This window comes from Takifugu flavidus, chromosome 8, assembly GCF_003711565.1.
Source record: "Takifugu flavidus isolate HTHZ2018 chromosome 8, ASM371156v2, whole genome shotgun sequence".
Lineage (NCBI taxonomy): Eukaryota > Metazoa > Chordata > Actinopteri > Tetraodontiformes > Tetraodontidae > Takifugu > Takifugu flavidus.
In genome coordinates, this window is record NC_079527.1 from 1,039,632 (window position 1) to 1,050,445 (window position 10,814).

General features: G+C 54.9%; 2 protein-coding genes across 6 annotated transcripts; both read right to left on the reverse strand.

The window, feature by feature from the left end:
• Positions 1-50: 50 nt before the first annotated feature.
• On the reverse strand, positions 51-3,741 carry kansl2 (KAT8 regulatory NSL complex subunit 2). Of its 2 annotated transcripts, none has more exons than XM_057041252.1 (10): positions 3,563-3,741; positions 2,768-3,038; positions 2,523-2,695; positions 2,339-2,453; positions 1,954-2,117; positions 1,716-1,879; positions 1,519-1,615; positions 971-1,224; positions 383-589; positions 51-213 (listed from the first exon to the last, which is right to left on the reverse strand). In XM_057041252.1, the coding sequence occupies exons 2-10, from the start codon at positions 3,016-3,018 to the stop codon at positions 133-135; spliced, it is 1,506 nt and encodes a 501-aa protein (XP_056897232.1). In that variant the 5' UTR covers positions 3,019-3,038; positions 3,563-3,741; the 3' UTR covers positions 51-132. The 2 variants fall into 2 exon arrangements, with proteins under 2 accessions (XP_056897232.1, XP_056897231.1); XM_057041251.1 differs by having other exon boundaries at positions 1,701-1,879.
• Positions 3,742-3,937: 196 nt separating this feature from the next.
• ccnt1 (cyclin T1) lies at positions 3,938-10,680 on the reverse strand. 4 transcript variants are annotated; one of them, XM_057041230.1, is made up of 9 exons: positions 10,481-10,680; positions 9,887-9,968; positions 9,684-9,812; positions 7,471-7,531; positions 7,108-7,170; positions 6,974-7,019; positions 6,608-6,771; positions 6,462-6,532; positions 3,938-6,361 (listed from the first exon to the last, which is right to left on the reverse strand). In XM_057041230.1, the coding sequence occupies exons 1-9, from the start codon at positions 10,651-10,653 to the stop codon at positions 5,114-5,116; spliced, it is 2,037 nt and encodes a 678-aa protein (XP_056897210.1). In that variant the 5' UTR covers positions 10,654-10,680; the 3' UTR covers positions 3,938-5,113. The 4 variants fall into 4 exon arrangements, with proteins under 4 accessions (XP_056897210.1, XP_056897209.1, XP_056897208.1 ...); XM_057041229.1 differs by having other exon boundaries at positions 6,974-7,028; XM_057041228.1 differs by having other exon boundaries at positions 6,974-7,031.
• Between the last annotated feature and the right edge of the window lie 134 nt (positions 10,681-10,814).

Sequence of the window (10,814 nt, forward strand, 5' to 3'; positions counted from 1 at the left end):
AAACTGGTTTCACTGGTGCCTTTCGCACAGCTCACAAATACCAACACGGGTCCAACAAAAGACTTTATTGTGGAAGGAAACATAAGGTCAGAGGAAATAAATAAGGAGCAGGAAGGTCCCGCAGCTGGACGCTCATCTGGATCCAAGGGCGGCTCCTGGGCTCTGTCCCGCTCCGGCGGCCTCCTCCTCACCTCCACCCACCCGCGACTCCACCTGTGAGCCACAGAGAGAGGATTTACCTGCTGACACAGGTGAGTTGCTGCGGGGTTTATCGTAATCTCCAGTTTTTAAAAGAACTAATCTACTGATCCCAGTTAGCTTAATGCTAATGAAGACTGGACGCCACCATCGCTAAGCTACCCTGACCCAAGCGAGCTTTAACCTGGTCCTCTGTGATGGGCTCCACGTCTCTCTCGGACGCATCCTGTCCCGAGGAGTCCAGGTCCAGGTGGTCGGGGTGTTCTGCCGTCAGTATGTCCATGGGGGCCTCGGCGATGGCTCTGATGGTCTGGTCCTCCAGCGCCAGGGCCGTGTCAAACTGCAGAGGGGACGGGGGGCCCTGCATGCCGTCCCCCTCCACATCCAGGTCCTGGAGCACAGAGGTGTCATGAGAGCTCGGTCCTGACCCGATCCGACTGTTCCTCACAGGTGTCTAATCGAGGAGCTCAGGAAGTGGCTGCAGTTTAGACGAAGAAGCCACTTCCTGTCTTTATGTTTGGAACGTCAGATGAGGAGGAAACGTTAGCTTTGTTAGCTTCCTGCTAACAGGAAGTCCGGGTTAAGGCCCTGACACTGGACGTGGCGGCTGATTCTAACGCGTGGCCCTCGGCTGTCTCGCCTAAAGACGGTAAACCAGAACCAGAACTGAGATCTAAAACAATAAAACCCAAACACGGAAGATCAGACCCGTCGGAGCAAAGCGGGGAGGCGGCGTGAGGATCCGCCACTGGGGGTGTGGGGGTGTACGTACATCACTGAACTCCAGGGGCAGGTTCTCCGTGGGCTGCAGCTCTGCAGCACTCAGGTACATGTCTCTGCTGGTGGCCCCCAGCGTCTCCGGGAGGGGCGCCTCCATCTCCGGCTGGAACATCGGGGGTGGCAGGATGAGGTGGATGGGGCAGCGGGGGTCTTCCGACTGGCCCATGTGCACGGTGCGCTTGCACGGCACGCCCTGCGTGCCCGGACAGGCTTTGAAGAGCACCTGGCTCCCGTCCTGGTAGATGTCTGAGATCTGGAGGTTAAAGACAACCGCACCCAACTGGACACCATCAGAACAGTTCCCAGCTCAGGTTGGACGCGGTCCAACTGCTGGGGTTAAAACAGGTCAACCTTGTTCCTTCCAACTGAATAGACCAGCCCCGGGACGACGGGGGGCAAGTCCACAGACCACAGGGAGGAGCTGCTGTGGGCTCCCTTTGAAACCAGCAGCTACCAAAAGCAGCTGGTCTTGATCGGGGCCAAGGGAGGCGTCCCGGGGAGGACGCTGGGACACAAAGACCGACCCGGGTCAGAGGATACGTGAGAGGCAGTGGCGAGCCAGCGGCAGGCAGGGGTTGGTGCAGCGGCCCCCCTCCACCAGAGAGCTGCACTTCTCGGACGCCGTTCTGGAGTGGGGCTGCGACAGAAGGAGGAGGCGGTGTTGACCCGAGTCAACGAGCTAAACGTCTAGCGTCAGAACCAGCTGCGGTCTGTGAGGTAACCTGATGTCGTCGCACCTGCGTGGCGCCTTCCGTCACCGCCTGCCTCCTGCTCCTCAGCTGCCGGTGCAGCAGCGCCTCCGCGCCGTAGCGGCGCCGGTACCGCCGCAGGGCTTTGAGCTTCTTCAGGTTCTCCCTCTCCTTCATGGACAGACCTTCTGGTCCCGTGAGCAGGCTGCTCCCTGGTGTGGAGACAAAAAGTTGCGATGGCGAGGACCGTGGCGGAACAGGCGAGCCCGGAGGTCCACGTCCTTACCCAGAGACTCATGCTCCACCTTCCTGCTGTGCAGGTACCTCCTCTTCTTCTCCTTCAGCAGGTGCTGCAGCCGCTTGAACTGGTCGATGTAGAGCGACTGCAGCCGGATCAGCTTCTCTCTGGTGATCAGCGCCACCTCCTCTGCTGTGTAGACACCTGCGTGTCTTGGGAGAGGGACAGGTCACCGTGACAACCAGCTCAGACACACACCTGCATTCAGACGTATATAGACGGCCAGCAGGACCTGCAGAGGCCCAGAATGCCCCCCCAGAGAACAGACAGGCCCTAGCAACAGCCTAGTTTGATCATCTTCCCATGCTGGTCCACTCTGGTCCCAGAGAACCAGAACACAGCAGCACGGAGACAGACGGGAGGTCCAGCCTACTTTAAGGGGTCCTCATGGTCGCTGTCGATGCTGTCTGCCTCACTCTCCGGGTCTCCCCGCCACGTCTGGTCCAGCAGGAGGGGGCCCTGCTCCTCCTCGCTCAGACTGTCCTCCTCTGCTCCACACAAACACCAGGTTAAGACCCGGAATATTTCGGATCGACGTCTTTACCTGCGGCGCTCACCGAGGGCGCGGGTGGACTCGGAATGGCCTCCGTCCAGGGCGAGGGCCTCGGGACGGCTGTACCCGCTGAGCTGAGACAGAAGCGTCTCGGGGGAGGGGCTGCACAGCTGCTTCCTCATCTGTGCACGCAGCGCCATGGCATTCCTGCGAGCGTGCTCTGCGCAGAATGTGACTCTGGAGAGCAGAAATCACACATCAGCATCTTGCCCACCGTACACCTCGTCTCAGGGCGCATCTTAAACCCACCCGTCTTTCCTGTCGCCCTTGGGGGAGGCATTAGGGCAGCGTTTGCCGTTCTTGGTGGAGACGTAATTGCACTGCTTGAACGGGGCGGTTTTGTCCTCCAGGATGTGTTTGATGCAGAACTCCAGGCCGTCCAGCCGGGGCAGAGAGCAGGGTCTCTGGGCAAACGCACACGTCTGGGGCTCCTCGGGGCGAAGCGTCTGGGCAACGCGAGTCCGACTGGAGGGCAACACGTGGATTCTGATCCGGTTCATCGTCCGTCGGAGAAGTGGAGCTGCAAGAATCAGAACCAGAGGAAAGGACACAGAATAAAGCCCAGGGAGAGCAAAGGTTCTAGTCACGTGTTCAATTAGGGGGTCGAAATACGTCGTTTTGCGTGTAACCAAGTTCTGTGACGCAGCTGCATTTTCAGCATTTCTTCGGTACCCTTGGACCTAAAGCGGGAGGGCGCAGATCCATGAGAAGCACCGACACACCTTCGTGTTCAGGTAGAAAACCCGGACGGGCGTTCGGGCGTCGCGTTGCTCAAACACGCCTTGTTAGCGACCGTCAACATCGAACACGTCGTCTGCAGTTGTGCTCAATAAAGTGTGACTGTTCAGACAAGTGTGCGTTTATTAACAACAACAACCTTTGTTTCTCCTGGAAGAATCGGACGCTGTTTGGAGCGTCTGCCCGCCTCTTTACTGCGTCATCCGTTCTAACCCATGCGCCATCTTGCGTTAGCTCATGCTAACGCGCGCTGACGCGAACAAGCTAACGCTCGGGTTTACGGCCAAAGGAAGCGGTCTTACGAACCTGCGGGTACCGCGACAACTCTTCCTCTCCGTCGTCAAGTTGCTTCGAATCCAGGCGATGAAGGCGGCTTTGCTTTAGGCTGATCACCTGCTCGTCTTCCGGATCACCGCTGGTACCGAGCGGCCGCTGCCTGTGCTGCTAGCGCGACCGCGGCTTCTTCTGCTGTCGCGTCGACCAACCGGTTCGCGGCCGCCCCCTGTCGGTCGCCTGTAGTACCGTCAAATAAAAACACGCCAGTGGCATTTTTGACGCAGTGGCCAGTGAAACGCCTGCTGTTGTGCAAAGACAGGTGAAAAGGAGAGGTAACAAACAAAATCAGATGCTTCTGCTCTGATGCGCAAAAAAGCACCCTGAGTGATTAATCACATCCGCAGATGCCATTTTCTTAAAATATTTATTGACTTTGACGTAGAATAAACAAGTCACATATCAAAAGAACAGTGTAGACATAGAATTTCCAGATGAAAACACATTTCATTTCCAGACCTGAGTGACACGGAAACGACATGAACAAACGTTGCATTGTTGGCGTGTGTGTATGTGTGTTTGTGAATGTTTCCACCTGTCTCTCGTGTGGCGTTCAGACTCTTTAATAATGGACAGTTCATGTTTTCAAAGCTCTGCAGCCTGGGAGGAGAGCGTGTTCTACAGTCTGCTGTGTTCCTGCATCTAAAGCAGATAGCTTATTTCACACATCATTAGTGCCAAATGTAACAAAATGTGTCCCTGTTGAAGTCCTTTAAATGCATTTCCACAGAATTCCAAACCCTCCAGTCTAAACTCCGCAAATGTGCAAATTTCAAATCATAAGACTTTTTATTTTCCAAACTTATAAAAACAAAACTATTAAATAGAATAAAAATTCTGAGTTTCATGTTTGTCGCTCAGTTTTGGCTGAAAGACGAGGGAAAACATTTTTCCTACAATTTAGCAGTGAGCATTCCCAGACTGAGGGTTTTCCACAGCAGAGTCCAGATCTGCCCTGCAGGTAGAACGATGGGGTGTGGGGGTGTGGTGGGGAGGGGGCAGTCACAGTATCAACGACCACCACCAGAGACAGATGCCTGCTTTGACTGGATGTTGTGGACTCCTGAACCTCGTCACATGTTCGGCGTCTTCTTTAGTGTAACCAGGATCATTTACAACCATTTAAAACAATGACTGCAGCACTAAAACAAGTTTCCAATAATACATCTGTGTTTTTTTCCCCCCATTTTTTTGTTTTAAAATGCCAAAACAAAGATATTTCAGGTGTTCACCGATTCACTGTACAGGTGTCAGAGGGCAGAGGCTTCATGTTCTTCAGGTTTATGGCTGCTGGAGAAGAAAAACACTGATCGGTGCTCTGGAGACATGCACTCTCAAAACCACCCTCCTGCACGCAAAGAGTAAAAAAGCTCTCAATAAATAACAGACTGTAAAAACATTAGGAAAAAAATGGACCCGCGGGGGGGGGGCTGGCCGGATGGTAGGGGCGGGGGCAGCCACCCTCTTAAATATAAAAACCAGACCTGTACATTCTGCCGTCAACCACGCTGTAAAGTCAGGAAATCATTTTGGTAGTGGCGGCAAAGGTGGGGGCGGTTCTGAAGGCAGGGGCGGGGGTCTGGGGTTGCCGGCTCGGGCCCCCCCGCTGTACCGGTACTCCCCGTACTGGGTTCTGTAGTCAAAGACGGACGGCTGCGCCGGCTGGACACCCTGAGCGCTCAGGAGCGAGTTCAGCATTTCAAAGGTGTCCTGGTACTCATTGGACTGGGAGCTGCCCCCCCCTCCGTGACCATTAGTGTCCAGTTTGTCGCCCTTGCTGTGCGTGTAGCCCCCCTGGTGGTGTGGGACACCCTGGGGGGGCAGGAGGTCTGAGGCGTGGCCCAGGGTCTGGCCCGAGGACAGCGACGTGAGCTGGTACGGGTTTCTGGAGGACTTGCCCAGCTTGGAGGGGGGGTGGGGGCCGGGGGCAGCCGGGTCCTGCGGGTGCGCCCTCTTGCGTGAGGTGGACGAGGAGGAAGAACCGGTTCTGGAGAAGTCGGCGGAGACTTTTTTGCTACTTCCTGTGGCGGCTGCGGAGCCTGAGGAGTGTTTGTGTGAGGAGGAGGAGAGCGAGGAGCTGCTGGAGGAGTGGTGGTGGTGGTGGTGGTGGTGATGGTTTGAGCGCTCTCTGTGCTTGTCCCGGCTCTTGCCCTCCTCCCCTGCGCCCCCCCTCTGCTTTTCAGGCACTCTGATGCGGACCTTGATGTCGGGGTCCTGGCCCCGGGCGCCGTGCCCGCTACCGCCCCCTCCCCCGGCGACAGGGAACCGCATCTTCAGAGCGCTCCTGTCGTGTTTCTCCTTCTCCAGCGGGATCTTCAGGATGATGGGCGACGGGCTGGAGATATCGGAGTAGGTGGCGGCCGGTTGCTGGTGATGCTGCTGCTTCCTCTGCTGCTGCCCGATGAGAGCCTGGGCGGCGTTGGCGTAGTCCCTCTTCACGCTGGCCTCCATGTTCTCCAGCTTCCTCTTCTGGGCGGCCAGCACGTCGGCGTTCTTGGCCCGGTACTCGCTCAGCGACACCTTGGCCGGGGTGTGGACCTCGCTGTTGCTCTGCTGCGCCTCAGGAATGCCTTTTCCCGACCAGGTCGCCGCGCTGCCGGACGCGACCTGCTCCTTGTCGTCCATGAGCCCGGCGGACGCCGGCACCGACAGACTCATCAGGCCCGCCACCGTGCTCTCCGAGGACGCCATGGAGATCATGCTCATCATGGTGTCCCTCTGATCGCCGTCCTCCTGCAGTTTGGGCTTGGCTTTGGGTGTTTGGCCTCCGGCCTGGAACACGAGAGAGGCGGGGGTCAAACTCAAAGGTCAGTAGCTGTAGCGGGTCAACCCCGGAGCAGCAACGTGGCGGCTGAAATCTGCACACACAAACCTTCCAGTTGCGGATCCGCTTCAGTCGACTGGGCGTCTTCTCCAGGATCTGCAGGAACTCGTGCGTGAGCTCTGAAATCACCACACAAAGTCTTAACTCTGTCCCCTGGAGGGGGGGAGGGAGGGCGACCCAGCCGTGACACGTACCGTCCAGCAGCTCCAGCGTCACCGTGGGGTCCACGTACTCCCACCAGTGCTTGCCGTCGGTGGACACCGGGATCTCCCAGTTGGACCATTTGCAGGCGAGATGGATGCAAACACAGGCCACGACGGGGGGGCTGTACTGCAGGCAGAAGGTGGTCAGGTGCAGACTGGAACAGGGGGAGACAGAGACAGGGGGTTAATAGCGGTGATTCTCACACACACACACACACACACACACACCCACACACACACGGAACAAAGCCGAATGTTTACGCAGCAGCTGACAAATCACTCATAAAGGAATCAGTTCCACAGCTTCCCGTCACCGCTGACGACGGTTAAACCCACAGAATCAAGACACTCATTTACCTGTTGGTGGCCATAAAGTAGGACGTTTGGGCCAGGTCTTTACTGGCTGCAACAACAACAACAACAACACACCCACACAGGTAAATCCAGAGGCAGTGATGCACAGAAACACCAGAGAAGAACTAGGTGCTCACCTCGGACCAGCTGGGTGCACTTCACCACGTGGGTGTGCGGATGGTCGATGGTGATTTCGAAAGCTGCAATACAAGAGGAGGTTTGATCAACCACTTCAGCTCCTTCACACAGCTGGGGCGCTTCCAGCGGGCTTCAGGAGAAACCCGCTGGAATCCAGAATTCTGTTCTAGTGTGGCAGACATGAAGGTAGCAACAGGGTCCGACCCTCACAACAGCCATCATCATCATCGTGACAGAACACACACATTTCTCAGCTGGGTTAGCTGCTAATGGACTGTGGACTGAACAAGTTAGCATCATTTTTACAAATCACATGTGAGTCAGGAGGGAGATGATGGAGCGGCTCTTCCTCCCAAACTTACCCAAGGTCTGGAGGATTATGCTCTCAAGAATGACCAGGTCTTGGGCTTGTTGCAGGTAGGCCTGAGGTTGAGAGGACAGGCAGTTACTCACTGGGAGGCTAACGGGCCTCCCCAACACCAGTACATCTGAGGACGCGAGCACAGCTATGACTACAGGTGAGTGCCCCTCACAGAGAGCCTCATCTAAGGCTAAAACCGACCCGTTAACCATCCGCAAGTCAGGAAACAATTAGAGGAACACTTGAGGAAGGTGCCTACGCACAACCAATCCAGATGTCTGGAAGTGTGCGTCCGCCTGAATCCAAGCACGTTTGCTTTGAACATCCGGATCAGGCTCCTCCCTCACCAACCCCGCTAATAAATGAGCATCAACCCTCTCTGACCATCGGATAAACCAGCCGCGAGTCCGAAGAGGAACTTTACCGACTGGTGGAGACGCTCCTCAGTGAAGTGGAAGCACAATAAATGTTGTGTTTGGCACAGCGCCCCCCTGTGGTGGGAATGAAAAGAGACAATGGAGGGGGCTTGTTGTGGCGTCTGTAACCAGGAACCGGGCTCACATGCTCAACACTAGTCAGGACAAGTCAGTGGATTGGTGACCAAGAAGCCCCCCCATCCTGCCCCGGAGCAGCCTGTTGCCCACCACGGGGTTCTCCTCCTGGCTGTGTCCCACGGTCAGTGACATCACTGGTCCACCAGGACTTGGTTCCGACCTTCCAGCTCTGTGTAAGCATGAGACCTCTCTGAAGACACCTTTGTGAGATCAGCCCTTCATCATGAGCAGGCGCTCACCCACGCCGTCGCCCGACCAGCATCATGGCGACTGACTGGACCTGTCACCAGAACACCGATGCCGAATGGAGATGGAATCAAGATCCTGGCTTTCAAACGTTGGCGCAGAAAATCGCAGAATTTGACTGACGGGGAACGAGAAAGCCCCGGGCCCGCCTTCACAAAGAGTCCTCTCCCTTGGAACTCCCTGGAGCCTGTTGCTAGGCGACCGGGTCACCCAAAAGCTGTGATTGGCTGTCACGAAAGCAAATGGGCTCCCAGTGACTGGCCTGTGAAAATAGCCACCATACAACTGTGTGACGGTGAAATGAACTCATCAGAGCAGTAAAATTCCAGAACCGGTCACAGCGGGCCACTCAAACGCACGCACACAACAGTACACAACACAACACAACACAAAACACACACCCTCATGCTGGAATATAACGGAGGAAACTCATTGGATGCAGCTTTTTAAGCTAGACGTGACCCCGCCGATCTGGGCCAAAGCCAAAACAATTAGCACGTGGATTAGTTCCCCCCAGCAACGCTTCTGCAGCACATCCCAGAGGTTCTGAATGGGGCTCAGGACTGGAGCCTTCAGGTCTGGAGCCTTCCTCCTTCAGGCTCCACAGCTGTTCAGCCCCTTGACCTGGGAGCGACGTCAAGGTCGACGTATCGGCGCTACGAAGTCAGAAAACCAGCCGGCGACCTCCACGAGTGCGATTCTGACGCTTGCCTGTATTCTCCCACTTTGGGGCGTTCCATCATAAAGTTCTGACTCCGAAGTCGGAATTTCCGACTTGACAAATGGAGCGTGGCATGAATACAAAGGTTCTAGGGGCCCCTTTTATTAGTTAACTGTAAAAAGTGAGAAGAGATTAGGCGATTTCACCGTTTATCATCCAGGACTGACCAGATACGAGGTGGCTAAACGAGAGGTACAACCCAAACTCTGCATCAGCAGAGGTTCAGAACCATCGGGTTGGAATTGTGACATTAAGGTCGTAAAAATAGCATAAAATGCGCTACCTACAGAGACCTGCCAGACCCTGACAGCCATGTCGGGTCAGCGATACGACCCTCGACCCATTCCCAATGACACCAGAAAAACCTGGAGGACAGGTTACCATGAATGTAGATGAAGGGTAACTTCACTGATCATTTGTAGCAGCATAATGATTCGGAAAAGATACCCTTTAGTTGTTTTCTCTTTAAAGGGCTCAGAGGAGCACCGTGCGCTATACAACATATCAAACCTAGAACAGGGAGAGTAGTCAGGCGACATAACGCCAACATGGCTGAATGTCTACATTAGCCGTTGTGAGATACAATTAGCAATATATGTGGGAGACAATCATCAACCCTATGTTGAAAATAAACAGCTAAAATAAACTCAAAGCAGGGATAACCCCCCCCCCCACAAAAAAAAAATCACTCACATCACTGCGGATGTCTGGAGAAGGCTCCTGAGGGTTGAGACACGCATGGGCCACCTTGATGACATGTTCCAGTTTTCGGGGCTGTTCCTCCACTTTGGCAGCAAGAAAGAGCGCGGCGGGAGAAATGATCTGACGGAGACGCACACATGAGGTCAGGAGCTGAAGGGCAGGCTGGCGTGAAGGCGTCAGGAAGGACGACTTACATTCCTGTGGAACCTTGTGAAGGACTGGACCATGTAGAACCGATGCATGTACACGATAGCGGTGTTGATGGTGAGCTGGGACCTGATTGAGCATGGTTAAAGGAACATACAACAAGCAGATCAAGACAAGCCAGCTGACTGCTCTGCATCTTAGGGGTAGAAACCCTAGCATTTGTGGCTCACTGTCACCTCACCATAGCTCGATAAGAGCTACATCTTACAATAACAGGGCTAAGGACAAAACACGCCAAATAATTACACTTTAGATGATAGTTTCAGTCTGTACTTTTGAATCTGAGCGACTGTGAAAGCCAATGCTAATGCTAACGTCCCGGAGGCCCGCTCATCACGCAGGCCTTTATACACTCGTTAGCATGTAGCCTGCATGCTAACAACATTTCTCTGAAAACACAAACGAGCGCATGAAACACGCAGATGAGGCGAATTAAGACAAACGATGTTAAAACAAACACACGAGTGGTCCCAAACCGGAGCCACATTTTCAGCCGAACCGGCTTCGGGACCACCTGAACTTGGCTAACGAGCTACCATCGGCTAGCCGAGACACGAGCCGTCCGCTCCGACAAAAGATACACATTGAGCCGCTGTCCCATGTCCTGGAGCAGGTTGGCTGCTTGTTGTCTGTAGGACAGCTCCTTGTCCGGGTCAAGTCCAGCTCGCCGGGACGGGTTGTTGTCGATCTGTGCCCGGGTGTAATACCATTTGTTGTTACAGTTTTCGGGGACAGAACTGAACGAAGCCGCCATCACTGAGAAGGACGAGAGTTTAAAATTTCTCTGCGTCACAGGAAGTTACGTGACTTCCGGGAAAAGGAAAGAACTCTAAACGGCTTCCGGTCCACGCTTTCAAACGCGGCAAAGAAACTTTCTAATGTACTGCTGGAGCTACGTCTTATACCGGTCCCTTA